This window comes from Oncorhynchus clarkii, chromosome 4, assembly GCF_045791955.1.
Source record: "Oncorhynchus clarkii lewisi isolate Uvic-CL-2024 chromosome 4, UVic_Ocla_1.0, whole genome shotgun sequence".
NCBI lineage: Eukaryota > Metazoa > Chordata > Actinopteri > Salmoniformes > Salmonidae > Oncorhynchus > Oncorhynchus clarkii.
In genome coordinates, this window is record NC_092150.1 from 19,635,391 (window position 1) to 19,657,374 (window position 21,984).

A 21,984-nucleotide genomic window follows, 5' to 3' on the forward strand; every position below is an offset into this window, starting at 1 on the left:
GACCGAGAGAGAGAGGTCAGAGAAGCATGAAACCACAGACAAAAATGTGGAGCAAGAACTCTTGAGCTGGAGAATGTAACTCACCAGAGTCATGATGTCATTGGCCAGATCCCGAGCCAGGTCAGGGGTAACGAAGCAGGAGAGGCCAGTGAGAGCCACGCCGGTGTCGTACTGGTTAGGACTGCTCAGATCCTGAAAGAAAGAAATGGATGTGAAAGAGGTAGAGAAAGTGAAAGAGAAAAAAAAGGATAGGGGAGGGGAGGACATACACTACATGACCAAAAGTATGTAACATTGCATTCCAAAATCATGGATATTAATATGGAGTTGATCCCCCTTTTGCTGCTATAACAGCTTCTACTCTTCTGGGAAAGCTTTCCACTAGATGCTGGAACATTGCTGCGGGGACTTGCTTCCATTCAGCCACAGGAGCATTAGTGAGGTCAGGCACTGATGTTGGGCATTTAGGCCTGGCTCGCAGTCGGCGTTCCAATTCATCCCAAAGGTGTTTGATGGGGTTGAAGTCAGGGCTCTGTGCAGGCCAGTCAAGTTCTTCCACACCGATCTTGACAAACTATTTCTGTATGGACCTTGGTTTGTGCACAGGGGCATTGTCATGCTGAAACAGGAAAGGGCTTTCCCCAAACTGTTACCAAAGTTAGAAGCACAGAATCGTCTAGAATGTCATTGTATGCTGTAGCGTTAAGATTTCCCTTCACTGGAACTAAGGGGCCTAGCCCGAACCATGAAAAACAGCCCCAGACCATTATTCCTCAGCCACCAAACTTTACAGTTGGCACTATGCATTCGGGCAGGTAGCGTTCTCCTGGCATCCGTCAAACCCAGAGTCGTCCGCCGAACTGCCAGATGAAGCGTGATTCATCACTCCAGAGAAAGCGTGTCCACCGCTCCAGAGTCCAATGGTGGTGAGCTTTACACGTCTCCAGCTGACACTTGGCATTGCGCATGGTGATCTTACGCTTGTGTGCGTCTACTCAGCCATGCAAGCCCATTTCATATCCTGACAAATAGTTATTGTGCTGACGTTGCTTCCAGAGGCAGTTTGGGAAGTCAGTAGTGAGTGTTGCAGATGATTTTTACGTGTTACAGCACTCAGCGGCCCTGTTCTGCGAGCTTGTGTCGCCGAGCACTTCGTGGCTGAGAAGTTGTTGCTGCTAGATGTTTCCACTTCACAATAAGAGCACTTACAGTTGATAGGGGCAGCTCTAGCAGGGCAGAAATTTGACAACTGACTTGTTGGAAAGGTGACATCCTATGACGGTGCCACGTTGAAAGTCACTGAACTCTTCAGTAAAGCCATTCTACTGCCAATGTTTGTCTATGGAGATTGCATGGCTGTATTCTTGATTTTATACACCAATGGGTGTGGCTGAAATAGCTGAATGCACTCATTTTGTATATATATTGTAGCCGGTATCAGAGATGGTCTTTAATACATCATAGACAGGTAGGCCAAAGGTGCAAGATAAAAAAAAAGTATCACTGACCTTTCGGATCTGATTGGTTGTCAGCATGATTACATCAGTGCTCTCATGAAAGCACTGGGAGGCGGCCAGGTAACCAATTCTCTGAAGAGAGGAAGCACCATATTTAACCTCAAACGCTCTCGAATATCCCACATTTTTAAAAATATACCACACATACAGATTATCTTGCCTTGTATGTGAATTTGGAGGAGCTCATGACTTCCACAATGTTGAATGCAGCCCAGCTGACGTCATAGCCCAGCATCTGCAACTGTTAACGCACAAGGGGAGAGACAGAGGGAGTCAGAGCACTGGACATCCACTACATTGTCCATGTGGACAGTGAGAGCTCACAGGCTAAATGCATTCTCAAATAGCTTTTTACTGAGTATGGGCAGTATTCAAAGTAGCTGTTATCTAGCAAAAAATAATGCATAGCAGGCCTAGGATATAGCTGAAGTGTTTTTGGTTGTGCATCTCTGTGTTGTTGTTCACAGTGAGGGCAGTTTCAGTGAGGGGTGCTGATCTGTGATCTTACGTAGGTGAGCTTGCAGACGGCATTGGACTTGACAGCAATATTGTCCTGCTTGAGCTCCTGCTTGATCTCGTCGATGCAGGTGGAGATGTATTTAGCCTGAGTGGAGACACAGAAACCAGACAGGACATCAGACTGAATGACAACCTCCACATGATACTCACGGATTACTTTTCACCACTGATTTATCTCAGTGAACCAGCTAAAATACAGGCTAAGGGGATGAGTCTTACAGCAATTGAAATGTCATTAATTTACGCATATATAAAATAAAAGGTTATAAAACCAAGCTTCTGATCACACATGTTTTAGGCTTGTGAGTGTTTTCAGTCTATGATTGAATGGGTGTGCCAAGCTTGTAGCGTCATACCCAAGAAGACTTGAGGCTGTAATCACTGCCAAAGGTGCTTCAACTAAGTACTGAGTAAAGGGTCTGAATACTTATGTAAAAAGTGATGTTTAAATTTTTTTTTAAAATAAAATTAGCAAAAGTCTATAAAAAGTCTACCTGTTTTTCTTTTGGCATTATGGGGTATTTTGTATGGATTGAGGGATAAAAAAAAAAAAACATGTTAAAACATTTTAGAATAAGTCTGTAAGGTAACAAAATGTGGAAAAAGGGAAGTGGTCTGAATGCTTTCCAAATGCACTGTACAAGCTCCTGAGTGGCGCAGCGGTCTAAGGCACTGCATCTCAGTGCTAGAGGCTTCACTACAGACCTTAGTTCGATTCCAGGCTGTATCACAACCGGACGTGATTGGGAGTCCCATAGGGCAGCACACAATTGGCCCAGCGTCGTCCGGGTTAGGGTTTGGCCGTCATTGTAAATAAGAAATCGTTCTTAACTGACTTGAAGAGTTAAATAAAGGTTAAATTTAATTTTTTTTTTTAAATTAAAGCTTCCGTAACAAAAGGACACCATGGTTGTAATAACACTTCATACACATTTACAAACTACCTGTTTTTAATAGGTTTGTTTTGGGTCCACACTGGTAAGTTAACTTATTCAAATTATACAGTCACAGAGGATTTTCTTATGAATAACTCGTCAGGTCATTGAACCTTCAGGCAACTTTGATGTAAGGCTTGATCACACCTGTAGTGACTACTTGTATCCGTTATGCCCATTGCTGCTTATCCATTGTTCACTAGACATATCAAATACCTTCATCGATACTACAAAACAAATACATAGTTTTACTCCAATCTGGCAACCCTCATAAAACCCAACACAGCACCAGTATCCCAAAGTATTTAACAAAAACAGCATTGGCATTAATAAATAAAAAAATAATACATAAAATATTATACTTATTTTGGTGACAACCTTGGTTGATTAAAATATTGGGTTGTTAACACATTTGTTATGAATGATGTCGCACAAAAATGTGTGTATTATCACACGAATTAAACCACACAAAATCTGCTGAAATACTTTTTGTACATATTTACACAAATTGAGTGTGAGATTATGTTGGCTATGAAATACTTTTTGTACATATTTACACAAATTGAGTGTGAGATTATGTTGGCTATGAAATACTTTTTGTACATATTTACACAAATTGAGTGTGAGATTATGTTGGCTATGAAATACTTTTTGTACATATTTACACAAATTGAGTGTGAGATTATGTTGGCTATGAAATACTTTTTGTACATATTTACACAAATTGAGTGTGAGATTATGTTGGCTATGAAATACTTTTTGTACATATTTACACAAATTGAGTGTGAGATTATGTTGGCTATGAAATACTTTTTGTACATATTTACACAAATTGAGTGTGAGATTATGTTGGCTATGAAATACTTTTTGTACATATTTACACAAATTGAGTGTGAGATTATGTTGGCTATGAAATACTTTTTGTACATATTTACACAAATTGAGTGTGAGATTATGTTGGCTATGAAATACTTTTTGTACATATTTACACAAATTGAGTGTGAGATTATGTTGGCTATGAAATACTTTTTGTACATATTTACACAAATTGAGTGTGAGATTATGTTGGCTATGAAATACTTTTTGTACATATTTACACAAATTGAGTGTGAGATTATGTTGGCTATGAAATACTTTTTGTACATATTTACACAAATTGAGTGTGAGATTATGTTGGCTATGAAATACTTTTTGTACATATTTACACAAATTGAGTGTGAGATTATGTTGGCTATGAAATACTTTTTGTACATATTTACACAAATTGAGTGTGAGATTATGTTGGCTATGAAATACTTTTTGTACATATTTACACAAATTGAGTGTGAGATTATGTTGGCTATGAAATACTTTTTGTACATATTTACACAAATTGAGTGTGAGATTATGTTGGCTATGAAATACTTTTTGTACATATTTACACAAATTGAGTGTGAGATTATGTTGGCTATGAAATACTTTTTGTACATATTTACACAAATTGAGTGTGAGATTATGTTGGCTATGAAATACTTTTTGTACATATTTACACAAATTGAGTGTGAGATTATGTTGGCTATGAAATACTTTTTGTACATATTTACACAAATTGAGTGTGAGATTATGTTGGCTATGAAATACTTTTTGTACATATTTACACAAATTGAGTGTGAGATTATGTTGGCTATGAAATACTTTTTGTACATATTTACACAAATTGAGTGTGAGATTATGTTGGCTATGAAATACTTTTTGTACATATTTACACAAATTGAGTGTGAGATTATGTTGGCTATGAAATACTTTTTGTACATATTTACACAAATTGAGTGTGAGATTATGTTGGCTATGAAATACTTTTTGTACATATTTACACAAATTGAGTGTGAGATTATGTTGGCTATGAAATACTTTTTGTACATATTTACACAAATTGAGTGTGAGATTATGTTGGCTATGAAATACTTTTTGTACATATTTACACAAATTGAGTGTGAGATTATGTTGGCTATGAAATACTTTTTGTACATATTTACACAAATTGAGTGTGAGATTATGTTGGCTATGAAATACTTTTTGTACATATTTACACAAATTGAGTGTGAGATTATGTTGGCTATGAAATACTTTTTGTACATATTTACACAAATTGAGTGTGAGATTATGTTGGCTATGAAATACTTTTTGTACATATTTACACAAATTGAGTGTGAGATTATGTTGGCTATGAAATACTTTTTGTACATATTTACACAAATTGAGTGTGAGATTATGTTGGCTATGAAATACTTTTTGTACATATTTACACAAATTGAGTGTGAGATTATGTTGGCTATGAAATACTTTTTGTACATATTTACACAAATTGAGTGTGAGATTATGTTGGCTATGAAATACTTTTTGTACATATTTAGACAAATTGAGTGTGAGATTATGTTGGCTATGAAATACTTTGAAAACAGCTACTGCAGCATTTATTTTACTATAAATGTGATCATACTGGACTATTTTATTCACAAATACCAGTGAAATTGTCACACTGTGGAACTCTGACCACCCGCCAACGTGGGTGGTGAAATAGACACGCCAATGCCAAAATATACCCACATTTGGCAGGTGTAAAATTTAGGCCCTGAATCAGATCCAATTGATATATTTGTAATAGTTGTTCTAGAGCCAAGACCTACAATTCTACAGCACAACAGGTTCCAAAGGAGGTATGGGGAGACAGTGGAGAGACACTATTTTTAATCAGGGGACATGAATAGGCAAATAAAATACCTGCCAAACTTGTTAGTGTTACATATTGTCTTCTAAAATCTGGGATTTAATGTAGATCTGCTTGCCTTCAAAATGAGGGACTGACAGAATAGATGGATCTGTGTTATTTCCGTCAGCATATATGTGTAAAGTAAATCGAGAGTGTCCATGAGAAACCTTGGGCAGGCCAGGAGAGAACACACAATTAATATTTTAGTGAGTTGTCCACTGTTGGCTGGGTAACCACCGTGTATCTAGGTATGCAGGGTTGGGTTACACAAAGGGGAATGCATTAGGACCTGAATCAAAAGATCATGGCTTAGTACAGTGGTCAAATACAATCAAAGTTATTACGCTTTCTATGTCTGTCTAAGCAATGGACAAAATCATGGCAAACATTAACTTTCTTTTGCCAGATAACTGCCAGGGCATATTAGCACTCAGTGGCCACCACAAATCTGCTGAAACCAGCAGCAGTGACCAGTCAAGGTGTGTATAAAAATAACCCAAGATAGACAACTTGAAATGTTAGAACAGGTAAACTCTAGATATCACACCTAGGCCTAAATCGCATTCCCAATTCAACATTTCTTAGTAGGCTTGGTCATGCTCACTCTGCTGCTTAAGAGCACTCAGCAATAAAATACTCCCTATGTCCTAGCTACTGACTGGCATCATTTTATTGAATGGTGGCAATATATTCCGCCTAACAGCATAATGGTCTCTGCTAAGTGACATAATTTCTTAAACCTAAGGAATTCATTCTGGAGTAACTTCTTCCTCCAAAACCTCATCCTAACAACAGTTGGACTACAAGGTAAAACGCTGTCGACCCACTCTGTATGGATGCTAATTCTGTGATGATCTAACCTAATTAGCCAAACACCTTCACTGACATCATTCTAAAAACACTGGCGCAACACCCATGAAGACAGGAGCACTTCTACCTAGCATACATACACTTAGGTTGGACTTTTAATGACTCCTTTTTTCAACCACTCCACAAATTTCTTGTTAACAAACTATAGTTTTGGCAAGTCGGTTAGGACATCTACTTTGTGCATGACACAATTCATTTTTCCAACAATTGTTTACAGACAGATTATTACACTTATAATTCACTGTATCACAATTCCAGTGGGTCAGAAGTTTAGACACTAAGTTGACTGTGCCTTTAAACAGCTTGGAAAATTCCAGAAAATTATGTCATGGCTTTAGAAGCTTCTGATAGGCTTATTGACATCATCTGAGTCAATTGGAGGTGTACCTGTGAATGTATTTCAAGGCCTACCTTCAAACTCAGTGTCTCTTTGCTTGACATCACAGAAAAATCTAAAGAAATCACAGAAAAAAAAAATTGTAGACCTCCACAAGTCTGGTTCATTCCTGGGAGCAATTTCCAAACGCCTGAAGGTACAACGATCATCTGTACAAACAATAGTACGCAAGTATAAACACCATGGAACCACGCAGCTGTCATACCGCTCAGAAATGAGACGCGTTCTGTCTCCTAGAGATTAACGTACTTTGATGCGAAAAGTGCAAATCAATCCCAGAACAACAGCAAATAACCTTGTGAAGATGCTGGAGGAAACAGGTACAAAAGTATCCATATCCACAGTAAAACGAGTCCTATATCGACATAACCTGAAAGGCTGCTCAGCAAGGAAGAAGCCACTGCTCCAAAACCGCCATAAAAAAGCTAGACTGCGGTTTGCAACTGCACATGGGGACAAAGATCGTACTTTTTGGAGAAATGTCCTCTGGTCTGATGAAACAAAAATAGAACTGTTTGGCCATAATGACCATTGTTATGTTTGGAGGAAAAGGGGGAGGCTTGCAAGCCAAAGAACACCATCCCAACCGTGAAGCACAGGGGTGGCAGCATCATGTTGTGGGGGTGCTTTGCTGCAGGAGGGACTGGTGCACTTCACAAAATAGATGGCGTCATGACGAAGGAAAATTATGTGGATATATTGAAGCAACATCTCGAGACATCAGTCAGGAAGTTCAAGCTTGGTTGCAAATGGGTCTTCCAAATGAACAATGACCCAAAGCATACTTCCAAAGTTGTGGCAAAATGGCTTAAGGACAACAAAGTCAATGTATTGGAGTGAACATCACAAAGCCCTGACCTAAATCCTATAGAAAATTTGAACTGAAAAAGTGTGTGCGAGCAAGGAGGCCTACAAACCTGACTCAGTTACACCAGCTCTGTCAGGAGGAATGGGACAAAATTCACCCAATTTATTGTGGAAAGCTTGTGGAAGGCTACCCGAAACATTTGACCCAAGTTAAACAATTTAAAGGCAATGCTACCAAATACACTCAATTAGTATGTAAACTTCTGACCCACTGGGAATGTGATGAAAGAAATAAAAGCTGAAATAAATAATTATTTCTGCTATTATTCTGACATTTCACAATCTTAAAATAAAGTGGTGATCCTAACTGACCTAAAACAGTGAATTTTTACTAGGATTAATTATCAGAGTACGGAGTAAATAACTGGCTAAGGTGTATGTAAACTTCCGACTTCAACTGTATCAGTGGTTATTGAGGCTGTGCCCATTATGGATATATTTGTGTAAACATTTTCTTGTATGAATATTCAAGTTTTCCAAACCACGTTGAATATCTTCTGACGTCGCTCTTCAGTATACATAACTAGTATAATCTACAACCACCATATTACTAAAGCATGATTATGACAGTATGTGAATTTATATAAGCCCATCATCAGGTGATCTGTCTGACTTGAATATCAGTTCACTTTATCTGCATACCTGTACAAACAAAATGTATTAAAGTTGGAGAAAGTGTGGTAGCTTAAGGGTAAATTAAATGGGAACTTTTTTCAGTCTAGGCTGTCAGAGGTGTGTGGAAGAAGCATCCTTTCGTCCACCTATGCAACGTCACTGACTGACGCTATAGAGGCCTACAGAATAAAATAGCCTTCTAGATCTTGTTTGCATGTCTCTGTTATTTGTATTCGTGCAATAGAAGGCCATTATACGCAAAAGTAACTTTTTAACTACTGCCCGTTAGCAAATAAATTAAGAGAATATAGTGCTGAACAAGACAGATGCGTTATCATTCCGCGCATCATCACCAGCTGAGGTTTATAAGCTTGGCTAGTTAGTTTCCTAGCTGTCACTTGCTAGCTAACTAACTAAAGTTTGAATGGTTGTTCGGCACATTATCGGTCAAGGTGATCACCTGAAACCAACTGCCACGAGGCGTAACAAGGTAGCGCTTCACCACCGGTAAGAAGTAGACTCGTACAAGACCGGACAACCCGATTCGAAGGGGCGATGAAACCTACCGTTAGCTAGTGAAACCTAGTTAGCTAGTCATATGACGATTATTATGGAGTAATGACAGTTAACGAGTTGACTAATTAAACAGCTAGTCGTTATTCGTGCATTTACAACTCAGTCTTGGTTAACTTGTTGTATAACGTTAAAAAAAAAAGTATTTTATCTGCATATGTGAATAGCAGCTAGCTAGGAATAGCATATTACAGCCGTGCAGAAAGCTAACGTTGGCAAGGCCATCAAATAGTATAGTAGGTGATCTGGCTAACGTTAGCTATTTTGCAATGAGATGTGTTACACGAATGTTTACTTACTGACAGTGTGAAATCAGACATTAACGAAAACACAGCTAATCGTTTTACCTCATCTTCCTTGTGATTCCTAATGCCACGTACTAAATCTTGAAGGTTTTTATCGAACATCCGATCGATGCTCCCTTTAACAATCTTCAACGCCATGGCTGTTGGCTAACTTTTGTCGCTGCTGTCCTCCGGGACAAAGTAGACGTCTTTTGGGTGCGAACCGGTCCGCAAGACAGTCTCTCATCCACCCGGGTACCGTCTTTCCGTGATTCGTAACTGTTTATTAATCCCGGCCAGAGAAGGCGAGGCCAGATGGGGCGTCCTGTACTCCGCTGACAAAATGGCGTCTAAAGTCAGCTGACTGGTTGTATTCTCATTATGGAAATCAATTAAATTAAAGATATACGTCTAGTACGCAGTTTAATGTGAATGGATGATAATTATTTTCCAGTCATATTCTCTATGCAAAATGCAATTATTCACCAAGTCTGTCAGTGTGTCTATGTCCAATTTTTGCACAGTATGTAGCCTTTGACCTTCCTGACTTTTTTTTTTGCCACAGCCAACTCAATGAGCATTATGCATGACAGCACAAACACATGTAAAAATATGGCAATTAATTTGTTATATAACTTGCATAAATATATATTACCTCATAAAAAACTATTTCACACTGCTGACCAGTCTAAAAATGCACGAGCGAGCATAGGCCCATATACAGTGCATTCGGAAATTATTCAGACCCCTTGACTTTTTCCAAATTGTGTTACTTTACAACCTTTATTCTAAAATGGATTATTGTTATATTCAGGCCAAAGAGTTCAATCTTGGTTTCATCAGACCAGAGAATATTGTTTCTCATGGTCAGAGTCCTTTAGGTGCGTTTTGGAAAACTCCAAGTGGGCTGGCATGTGCCTTTTACTGAAGAGTGGCTGCCGTCTGTCCACTCCACCATAAATGCTTGATTGGTGGAGTGCTGCAGAGATGGTTGTCCTTCTGGACGGTTCTCACATCTCCACAAAGGAACTCCGGCGCTCTGTCAGTGTGACCATCGGGATTTTGGTTTACTCCATGACCAATGCCCTTTTCCGATCGCTCAGTTTGGCTGGGCGGACAGCTCTAGGAAGAGTCTTGGTGGTTCCAAACTTGTTCCATTTAAGAATAATGGAAGCCACTGTGTTCTTGGGGACCTTCAATGCTGCAGACATTTTTTGGTACTCTTCCCCAGATCTGTTCCTCGAAACAATCCTGCCTCAACGCTCTATGGACAATTCCTTTGACCTTATGGCGTGGTTTTCGCTCTGACATGCACTGTCAACTGTGGGATCTTCTATAGACAGGTGTTTACCTTTCCAAATCATGTCCAATCAATTGAATTTACCAAAGGTGGACTCCAATCAAATAGTAGAAACATCAAGGATGATCAATCGAAACAGGATGCACCTGAGCTCAATTTGAATTTCATAGCTAGGGTCTGAATACCTAGGTAAATAAGGTTATTTTATTTCTAAAACTCAGTTTCCGCTTTGTTTTTATTAGGTATTGTGTGTAGATTAAATATATTCAATCAATTTTAGAAGGCTGTAATGTAACAAAACGTGAAAAAAGGAGAAGGGTCTGAATACTTTCCGAATGCACTCTTATTCACTGCAATTCCTCATGCCAAGCCTGGTTACAAGGGTTGTAATGTGTAGTTATTACACCAGTCACACCCCAACCCAACTGGATTTTTATTATGGGAATATGGGACTTCCATGAAGTACCATGTGATGACATGCTGCCTTCGATAACAGAAGTGTTCAGATTTGGACCACCATGCTGAGATTTTTATTCAACGATACAAATGATTTTACCAATTTACATAGCACTAAAAACACTTCCAAAGTATGCATGACAAGCAAATGCCAAATGGGCTCCAGCTACATGGGATATGGACAACTTGTGATTAAGATCATATTATTCACTCTGTACACAATGTTATCCCATTCAATAGGCAAGTTATTGAAAGCAGATGGAGAAGACACGATGACAGGGCAAATATTTCCACAAGTCAAAAGTTGTTGCAATATCAGAAAACATACTTGTTATAAAAAAGTAGGTGGACTTTAGTTGGAAAACATGTAATGTGATTATGTTCAATGGCTTTAGATTTTCATGGTGAGACTGAATTAATAAGAAATGACCAGATAAAAAGAAAAATATTCATAACCAACGGTCAAGACACCCATACTTGTCCAACACACATTAGCATTTTCTATGTTCTCTATCAGCTCCAATATTTTTCTCAAAGCCAACAGATTCCTTGAATCACATGACATGCAATTACTGCAGAACACTCATCACAAGGCTCCTCTTTTCCCCCTAAATTTCCTGTTAGAAGTGCTAAAAATGGAATCTCTCAATATACATACAATATGAAAGACCAAAGTTAGAGTTCACGTGGGAGAATAATAAAGCAAAGTAGCTTTTGGGGGGGGGAGATTGGGGACAGGCCAAGGTGTCGTATAAAAGGAAAAATACAATTGTGAACAACAAAGGGGTCAGCACAGCGCCATGTATCCAGGACGAGACTAATGACCTGTTAGCTGTGTTAAACAATTGTGCTCCATTTTCTTCAGCTCTCTATTGCTGGCGGTTCAGTCTCTTCTGAGAGAGCGTGGTGCGTTTCATCATCAGTGTGCGTCTGCTGCTCAGCAGGACTATCAGGACTGGGCCTAACATGGAGGAGAGACAAGACTTCAGAACTAGAGCTACATATCTTTGATGGTGGCATGTTACCAATTAGAAGAGCAATATTACTATGGACACATTGAACAAATATTATCTGAAATAAAGGAAGTACACCAAGATGTGACATAGGAGAATATTATTTACCTGTTGGGGCTTGAAGCCATACGCTCATCATTCTCTTTCTGGACCGGTGACTTTGGGGTATCCTCTAACTCAGTACATTCCTTTTTCTGGACTTCTGATTCCCCATTCACAGGCATGACATCTGATAACAAGTCATGCAAAATCAATATACTGGCTACAAATGATGGACCTTTGATTTCATTGTTAGCTACACACGGCAAAATAAGTCTGAATTAATATCATTATTAAGAGGAGTAATATGCTGAGGAGGAAAATTAAGGAGAATGTGAGAACAGTAAAGAAGTCCATCAGTTGTGATCGTAAAAGTATGGGTTGAGAAAATTACCAGAATTTTGTGTCTCCTTCCCATCCTCTTCCTGCTCTTTTCCCTCAGCTTTGTGTTTACTTGGAATTTCAGACTTGACCACAAACTGACCCTTTAACTTGTTGTAGACCTGGCTGGCCTTTTCCATAACGGCACTGCTTGCCTTGTATCGACGGATCTACAGTAAGACAAACAATAAGAAACAACAGCGTGGTTCACAAGGGCCAGAAAACAAGAGCGATAATGAAATGTACACAGCGGCTCTATAAAGTTCACTTTCATTAAGGGGTTCAGACGGAAAGGCACCTTTTTAAGTGTGGCGATAACATCAGAGTTCTTCTGCAGGATGTGGCTGGTGACCGGCACAGCCTCGAGCTCTGCCAGGGCCAGTAGACAGCGCTCTATGTCCTGCAGACATAACATGATAGAATACCACAATGTGCAAGTAACCCTTAATTGGTAAACAAAAAAATTATATACCTCATGCCACTTGTCATGCTGCTTGTAAAATCCCAACTATGTGATAACTTTTCTGTTGGCAATGAATGGAGCCCCGTTTACTCACTGGGTTGTCCACTTTCAGTGCAAACTTGATGTCCGTGTGCAGCTTCTGCAGCTTTTCGTCTGGGGTTGGCTCTGTGTGCAGACACAAAAAGACAAGGAGTGAGGACATGAAAAGTTGATATTATCTGGCTATGGCACTATATTGGACCAACCGTTTGTCACAACATGCAAATGAGTTTCCCATATGCATGCTTTCCAAATGGACACCGTAAATTGGGAGTAACATTGAGCGTTTGACCTTTTTTCTTCTCTACTTTCCTCTCGGGAGGTCTCTCGGGTTTGCGTTTGGGCTTGTCAGGCTTGGACCTGAGAGAGAGAGCTCAGTGATCTGTGTGCATTTATATTGAATGACGATATCTAATGTGATCTGTACTCTAATCTTTTGTCTGGTTCAGCCATGTGCATTTACCTCCCTCTGGGCCTCTCTTCTGACCGCTGGGCTCGCTTTTCCTTCACTTCTTTCTCCTTTTTGCCTTTACCATGATCCCTCTCTTTCTTTGTTCTCCCTTTCTTCTGGTTGTCTGAACGCTTTGCAGATTTTTTCACCTGATTATGGTTAAAATACAATGTTCAACAAATCTATTCTAGATACAAAAACAAACAAATGTCCACTCTTTACACAGTCTTCCATGCTAGTTACCTCAGGTCCAGAGTCAGAGTCAGAGGGGGCAGGAATGGGTGGCGGTGGGGGTTTCTTGGACTTCTTCAGTGGGTGATCATCTACACCCTCATCTGAGCTGTTTTCACCACTGCTCTTTCCCTTCTCCTTGTCCTTCTTTCTCTGCTCATCTTCTTCCTTCTCCCTCTCCCGATACTTGAGGATCTCCTCTGCCTGCTCCTTCTTCCGGCGTTCCTCCAGCTCTTTCCGACGCTCCTCATCTCTCTTTTTCCAGTCACTGACGCGGTCAGGCTCACTGTCGCTATAGCACACAGTATAGGATATCGTTCATAATGTACAAATTTATTGATACAAGTAATTTATAAATGTATTAACATAGCACACAACCAATGTGGAACAGACTGGAGCCATGCTGACCTGTCGCTGTCAGAGGAAGATGCCGGTGCTCTGGCCTGGGCAGCTTTGGGTTTCCGTCTACCCCGAGGCTTTGGCAGAGGCTTCTCTGATTGGGACAAATGGCAAAGAGGGTTATGCAGTGACAAATATAGTAATCATACACTGTGTAATACCAAACATTATAGCTCTCACCTTTCTTGCGCGCTTGAGGGGCCTTCCGTGGAGGTGGCTGTGGCTCTGAGTCAGAGTCGGATTTGGAGCCAGACTGAGATTCAGATCCAGACAGAGCAGGCCGTGGCTTCTCATCTTCTGAGTCACTGCCCCCTTTCTTCTTGTCCGACTGAGACCCAGAGTCAGAGTCTGAGTCAGACACTGCCTTCTACACCAGCCCACAGAGAGAAAGAAAAAAACAATGAGAGCGCCAGCAGTCACTGTGAAACCACAAACAGTGCTTTATCTACTCAACACCCAGGACTGTTTGACACCTGAAGGGCATCCCTTTCCTCACCTTCTTCCCTTTGCCACCTCCAGCCTTCTTCCCACTTCCACGGCCTGCTGCCGCCTTCTTCTCTGGGGTGAAGTCCTATAGGGGCAAACAAACAAGACCCCATCAATTAATATTCTAATGCTAGTGTACAACGTGTGCATGTGTCAACCGACCTGGTCACTGTTCTTTCCAGAGTCCGAGTCAGAAGGGGAAGGTTCTGGCTCAGAGGGTGAGCCACTCTCCTCTCCATCCCGGTCACTGGACGAACCCCGGGCCTTCTTCAGAGGGGGGCGCTGAATGAGAGAGAGAACAGAGATGTTATATTATAAACAGAGGCACATCTAAGCAACAACAGTTTTGTTCGGAGGCCATTAAAATCCCGAAACACTAAAAGTATAATTTCGCACTCACCTTGGCAGCAGGGGCCTTCCTCTTGACCCCTCCTCCTCCACCACTGCCGCCACCACCACCTCCTCCTCGATCCTCACTTCCTGAGTCAGAATCTACCTCACTTCCTGAATCTGCCTTACTGGGCACCACTGCTTCCTTGTCATCCTCTGCATCACTTCCTGCTGCATCATCATTAGCTTCACTGCCAGACGAGCTGGCAGGCTAGGGTGTGAATGGAGAGATGAATCGAATCAATGTTTATCACATGCATAGGATACAGCATGTGTAAACAGGACAGACAGTGAAAAGCTTAATTGCAAGCCCTCTTCAATGCAGAAATACTAAGACATATTAAAAAAAATAAACCATTATGAATAAGCTTGAAACACACACACACGGTTGGTACCAGTACTGATATCAATGTCAGGAGTACTGGTGTCAGTTGAGGTAAAGCTATATAAAATGAGGTAAAGAATAAAACATTGTATATGTGTAAACAGGTTAAAGGGACTAAGCAGAAAATAATAATAAAAGAACAGTAGCAGCGAGTATGGTGACTGTATGTGTGGTTGTGTGTAGTTTGCAAGTGTCAGTCAGGGATGCAAACTGGTGAGGGCCCAAAAGGGTGACAAATAGTGTTTGCACGGAAACACGCAAAAACATCCATGTGAAGTGCAAGAACGTTTGTTTATTTTCAGAGAACAACAAGTACATGATACACATTTGAAAATAGTGTCCTTGGGTAGAGTTAGGCTCTTTGGTCTGGGTTTAAGGTTGTCATGACATGTAATGATAATCTTAGTCTCTCCAGACAGTCTTCAATGCACCTGACAAGTTGTTCTATAGAAAGAAAAGTAAAACAAAGAAACGTAAAACACAAATCCTGTCTCACATCTAATACATTGCAAGGTGCTTTCAGTGTTAAAATACAATAACTTATATAGGCATACTGTACAGTGGCAAGAAAAAGTATGAACCCGTTGGAATTACCTGGATTTCTACATAAATTGGTCATAAAATGTTCTGATCATCTCAGTCACAACAAGACACAGTCTGCTTAAACTAATAACAAACCATTATAAATGTTCATGACTTTATTGAACAGTGTAAATATTCGCAGTGCAGGGTAGAAAAACTGAACCTTTGGATTTAATAACTGGTTGACCCTCAGTTGGCAGCAATAACCTCAACCAAACATTTTCTGTAGTTACGGATCAGACCTGCACAACGGTCAGGAGGAATTTTGGACCCTTCCTCATTACAAAACTCTTTCAGTTCAGCAATATTCTTGGGATGTCTGGTGTGAAATGCTCGAGGTCAGGCCACAGCATCTCAAACGGGTTGATGTCATGGCTCTGACTGGGCCACTCCAGAAGGTGTATTTTCTTCTGTTGAAGCCATTCTGTTGATTTACTTCTGTGTTTTGGGTCGTTGTCCTGTTGCGTCACACAACTTCTGTTGAGCTTCATTTGGCAGACAGCCTAACATTCTCCTGCAAAATATCTTAATAAACATGGGAAATCATTTTTCCGTCAATGACAGCAAGCTGTCCAGGCCCTGAGGCAGTAAAGCAGCCCAAACCATGATGCTCCCTCCACCATACTTTACAGTTGGGATGAGGTTTTAATATTGGTGTGCTGTGCCTTTTTTTCTCCGCACATAGTGTTGTGTGTTCCCTCCAAACAACTCAACTGTAGATGTATCTGTCCACAGAATATTTTGACAGTAGCACTGTGGAAAATCCAGGTGCACTTTCGCAAACTTCAGACATGCAGCAATGTTTTTTTGGACAGCAGTGGCTTCTTCTGTGGTGTCCTTCCATGAACACACTTCTTGTTTAGTGTTTTACGTATCGTAGACTCGTCAACAGAGAGGTTAGCATGTTCCAGAGATTTAGTCTTTAGCTGACACTCTAGGATTCTTCATAACCTCATTGAACCTTCTGCGCTGTGCTCTTGCAGTCATCTTTGCAGGACGGCCACTCCTAGGGAGAGTAGCAACAGTGCTGAACTTTCCATTTATAGACAATTTGTCTTACTGTGGACTGATGAACATCACAGCTTTTAGAGATACTTTTGTAACCCTTTCCAGCTTTGTGCAAGTCAACAATTCTTAAGTCTTCTAAGATCTCTTTTGTTCGAGGCATGGTTCACATCAGGAAATGCTTCTTGTGAATAGCAAACTCATATTTTGAAAGTTTTTTTATATTGCAGGGCAGCTCTAACCAACGTCTCCAATCTCATCTCATTGATTGGACACCCAAGTTAGCAGACTCCTGACTCCAATTATCTTTCACATACTTTTTCCAACCTACACTGAATATTTAAATGACATTCAATATAGACAAGAAAAATACAATAATTTGTGTTATTAGTTTAAGCACACTGTCAATTGTTGTGACTGAAGATCAGATCAAATTTTTTGACCAATTTTTGTAGAAATCCAGGTAATTCCAAAGGGTTCACATACTTTTTCTTGCAACTGTACACTCAAATAGGAGTCACTTAGGTGAGGACAAATATTCAGCTGCCCCTTTAAGGGCTGGAGGTTCTCGTGGTAACAGTGGAGAATCTCAGACATCTGGCAGTTGCATCAAATGCAAACTGACATTGAAAAATAACCTAGCCTGTGAACGAAAGGATATAAATAGGCAAGAAAACCTCCAGTATTTATGCTGCAATAGTTTGTGTCTGGGGGGCTAGGGTCAGTCTGTTATATCTGGAGAATTTCTCCTGTCATATCTGGTGTCCTCTGTGAATTTAAGTATGCTCTCTCTAATTCTCTCTTTCTTTCTCTATTGGAGGACCTGAGCCCTAGGACCATGCCTCAGGACTACATGGCCGGATGACTCCTTGCTGTCCCCAGTCCACCTGGCCGTGCTGCTGCTCCAGTTTCAACTGTTTTGCCTGCGGCTATGGAACCCTGACCTGTCCCAGACCTGCTGTTTTCAACTCTCTAGAGACAGCAGGAGCGTTAGAGATACTCTGAATGATCGGCTATGAAAAGCCAACTGACATTTACTCCTGACCTGTTGCACCCTCGACAACAACTATTATTATTCGACCCTGCTGGTCATCTATGAACATTTGAACATCTTGGCCATGTTCTGTTATAATCTCCACCTGGCACAGCCAGAAGAGGACCGGTCACCCCTCACAGCCTAGTTCCTCTCTAGGTTTCTTCCTAGGTTCTGGCCTTTCTAGGGACTTTTACCTAGCCACCGTGCTTCTACACCTGTATTGCTTGCTGTTTGGGGTTTTAGGCTGAGTTTCTGTACAGCACTTTGTGACATCAGCTGATGTAAGAAGGGCTTTATAAATACATTTGATACGAAACAAGGTCAAAGTCACACTTTAGTAGACTTTCTGGTAAATCCGGTCAACTTCTAGGCCTGTATTCTTCTAAAAATTGTATCTATGAGAAACAACCTTTAGATCCACACAGATGGCCTATTTTGAGAACAAAATGGCGAATATCGCCGAAAAGCGACGAGTCTGCTACCCTGGTCAGTGTGTGTGCATATAGAGTCAGTTCAGATAGTCTATGGGTGATTAGTTGTTCATCAGTCGTATTGCTTGGATGAAGAAGCTGCCTCGGACCCTGTTGGTCTGAGACCTAATGCTCCGTTACCGCTTATAAGTGATTGTTGAAGAACATGTGAATCTATTACATCCTAAACTGAGGCCTAAGGCACTTTTTAGGGGAATGAGTGTGATCTAAATGGATCCAAAGTGCACAGCAAAAGAGAAACCAGGGGTAACAGCACTCAGTTGTAACTGGTCAGTATTAGAGAAACGGTATTGAGTTGGACTTCTGATAAGATGTACTTACTGCAGGTGCACTGTAGGAGGCATGAGGGTTGTTCTGGATTTCCCACAAGCCCTCGTTGAAGCCCTTTCTTTTATTAGGTTTCCCAAAGCGCTCACTGTGCTTCTCATAGGCAAAAAGGTCCTTTGGTGCAAGGAATGCTCTGAGGAAGAGATGAAGAGAGAGCATGATAACACATGACTTTATATTGCGACAGTATTTACAAGACTTACAATTCTGAGGCACTAAATTAAAAAGCCAATACCTGGCACAGACAAACTCCATGCTTACCGGGTAGATGACAGAGTTTCTGCATGATGTTAAAGCCATGAACTGGCAACAAACTACAGTACTGATAGTTATTTTGCCACCTAGTGGTGGTTTAAGAATAGTCCATCTGCCATCTTGCAAAACTACTGTTGTACGACCAAAACACTAAACTTTTCACACACAAATGGACCTAGATCCCTTACAACATAAACCAGTAATGAAAAACTCATGAATGGGTTTCAAAAGTTTAAAATAAGTTAAAGAAAATATAGTGCATTAACAAACATGGAGGAGACATCTCCACAGAAATATGAGTGGCGATACTTCCAAGTAAACATACAACACATTAGGTAGCTGGGGACAACAAGATAAACAGGAACCAGCTGGAAAATAAATACAAATCAAAATGTATTTTTGCATCAATCTCTCTATATAAATAAAAAAACATATCAAATAAAGGACAATGGTGAATGTAGTATACACAGTTTCACGTCCATCCAGAGATTCCCATCCTGCTATTCTAAATCAAACAGACACAGCACTTACGTTTCATGGGTCCCAAAGAAGAAGATAGGGATTTTATTAGGAGGGGGTTTCACTGCCCCATCTGCGACATCCTCAATCTAGAAGAACGAGAACCACAAAACAAAAACAAGTGTGAGAGACATCCAAACTAGGTACAGGAGAGAATATATATTCACTGCTCTTTGTAGTCTGATCCTCAAGTCAAGTTGTGAAAATGAGGAAAGGTAGGTTGGAAATAAGTAGACAATGCTGTGGCCTTGTCTGAACCCTTCACTCCAGACAGACACCTTGATTGGTACAATCTGTAAAATTTTCAAATCACAGTCAAAAATCCTGGGAAGAGGGGAACACATCAAAGTAATTTCCAGAAAACTAAATATTTGTGTTTACTGTACCAAAAACCACCAGAGTAGTTAACTATAGCTAGGATTTTATTTTACAGGCCAGCGAGTCTGCAAATCAAACATTTCATCTTCAATCAACGCACACCAAAAAGCACAGTACAGCTAGCTACTTAGCACTGCCTGGTTGGACAAAATACATGTTCACAACACAAACATGAACGCCATTCCACAAGTTGCCTGGTTATACTTTGCATAAAAAATGATCCAGCAACAAACATTTTGCAAACAGATTGGTAGGACAACAAAGCAGTTATATATTTCCAAGCACGAGGCAAGGCTAGCTGGCTATAATATTAGCTATGTCAGTCATTGCCAAGGATGCACAGGGAAAACTCCAGCGTCCCCTCCGCCCACCCGCTTCTCTCTGGCTGCTGCTAGTTTACCCTGGCTGGCCAGTGGGGGTACCCCTTCATTTTGGCGAAGACCAGGTCTCCGGGTTGAAAATTGTGCGGCATTGTTCTGCCCCTCTGTGCAGCCTTTTCTTTCTTCTTTAGCTAACACTGGAGGTCTTTGTGCGTCGCTTCTTGGCCGTTTTCAGGCCGACACAAAACCTGCAAAACGATAAAGTTAGCTAGATAGCAAGCTAGCTTCTCAATAGCGCGAGATGAGGCGGTTAGCTTCACAAGAAGAGCTTCCGCTAACCGTGATCTTCAGAGCGGAAATCCCTCCTACTAGCCACTGTAGTTGGTTTAATTTCTTGTCAATCCATTCTTCAAACCAATCATATTCTACTATATGTACACTATAAATTCGATATCGTTTTCCTAAATTGACTGGCTACTAAATTAGGAAATTCGTACAGTCATACAGCGAATAAATGTCACCCCTAAGCGCACAGAGCTGGATGATATTTTGTATTTATTTATTTAACCTTCATTTTAAAACGACGCAGGGCCAATTGTGCGCCGCTTTTTTGGCCTCCAAATCACGGCCAGTTGTGATACAGCCTGGAATCGAACCAGGGTGACACCTCTAGCACTGAGATGCAGTGCCTTACACTGCCGCGCCACTTCGGAGCCCAATATTGCCAAAATCTATATTGATAAATTGAACAATAAGCACCACAGATTTTTAAAAATGTATTTACTACTAGTTTGATTGTTGTAGCCATACATTTTACCATTAACAATAACCCATATTAGCAAACCCATTTAATTGAACCCATTTAATTGGCTCCCAATTGGCACAGCGGTCTAAGGCACTGCATCTCAGTGCTAGAGGTGTCACTACAGACCCTGGTCCAATCCTGGGCTGTATCACAAGCGGCATGATCGGGAGTCCCATAGGGTGGCACACAATTGTCCCAGTGTCGTCCGGGTTAGGGTAGGTCGTCATTGGAAATTAAGAATTTGTTCTTAACTTAATTTTTTTTATTTAACCTTTATTTAACCAGGTAGGCTAGTTGAGAACAAGTTATCGTTTACAACTGCGACCTGGCCAAGATAAAGCAAAGCAGTGCGACACAAACAACAACACAGAGTTACACATGGAATAAACAAACATACAGTCAATAATACAATAGAAAAAGTCTATAAACAGTGTGTGCAAATGAGGAAGGATAAGGGGGGGAAGGCAAAAAATAGGCCATAGTGGCGACATAATTACAATATAGCAATTAAACACTGGAGTGACAGATGTGCAGAAGATGAATGTGCAAGTAGAGATACTGGGTTGCAAAGGAGCAAAATAAATAACAGTATGGGGATGAGGTAGTTGGATTGGCTATTTACAGATGGGCTATGTACAGGTGCAGTCTGTGAGCTGCTCTGACAGCTGGTGCTTAAAGCTAATGAGGGAGAGATGAGTCTCCAGCTTCAGTGATTTTTGCAGTTCGTTCCAGTCATTGGCAGCAGAGAACTGGAAGGAAAGGCAGCCCAAGGAGGAATTGGCGTTGGGACCAGTGAAATATACCTGCTGGAGCACCTGCTACAGGTCGGTGCTGCTATGTTGACCAGTTAACTGACTTGCCTAGTCAAATAAAGGTTACAAAAATGTACTTACATTTCTCTAGTATA

The 21,984-nt window shown here is 40.6% G+C and overlaps 2 protein-coding genes across 7 annotated transcripts in view; both read right to left on the reverse strand.

The window, feature by feature from the left end:
* The window catches only part of LOC139406552 (AP-3 complex subunit delta-1-like), a 38,971-nt gene extending 29,287 nt beyond the window's left edge, over nucleotides 1–9,684 (reverse strand). For 2 of the 6 annotated variants that reach the window (XM_071149257.1, XM_071149255.1), the window contains exons 1-5: nucleotides 9,390–9,684; nucleotides 2,026–2,121; nucleotides 1,678–1,758; nucleotides 1,509–1,589; nucleotides 85–192 (exon numbers count right to left, since the gene is read on the reverse strand). In XM_071149257.1, coding sequence (XP_071005358.1) covers nucleotides 85–192; nucleotides 1,509–1,589; nucleotides 1,678–1,758; nucleotides 2,026–2,121; nucleotides 9,390–9,485 — 462 coding nt within the window. In that variant the 5' untranslated portion in view covers nucleotides 9,486–9,684. The remainder of the gene's footprint in view (nucleotides 1–84; nucleotides 193–1,508; nucleotides 1,590–1,677; nucleotides 1,759–2,025; nucleotides 2,122–9,389) is intronic. The other 4 variants (XM_071149260.1, XM_071149259.1, XM_071149258.1 and 1 more) reach the window with 4 other exon arrangements.
* A 1,456-nt stretch (nucleotides 9,685–11,140) lies between these two features.
* On the reverse strand, nucleotides 11,141–20,614 carry LOC139406553 (hepatoma-derived growth factor-related protein 2-like). The gene is made up of 16 exons (XM_071149261.1): nucleotides 20,353–20,614; nucleotides 19,587–19,663; nucleotides 18,795–18,933; nucleotides 14,985–15,185; nucleotides 14,747–14,866; nucleotides 14,595–14,669; nucleotides 14,279–14,465; nucleotides 14,108–14,192; nucleotides 13,712–13,991; nucleotides 13,481–13,617; nucleotides 13,310–13,377; nucleotides 13,073–13,143; nucleotides 12,814–12,915; nucleotides 12,529–12,685; nucleotides 12,204–12,324; nucleotides 11,141–12,043 (listed from the first exon to the last, which is right to left on the reverse strand). The coding sequence occupies exons 1-16, from the start codon at nucleotides 20,422–20,424 to the stop codon at nucleotides 11,944–11,946; spliced, it is 1,992 nt and encodes a 663-aa protein (XP_071005362.1). The 5' UTR covers nucleotides 20,425–20,614; the 3' UTR covers nucleotides 11,141–11,943.
* Between the last annotated feature and the right edge of the window lie 1,370 nt (nucleotides 20,615–21,984).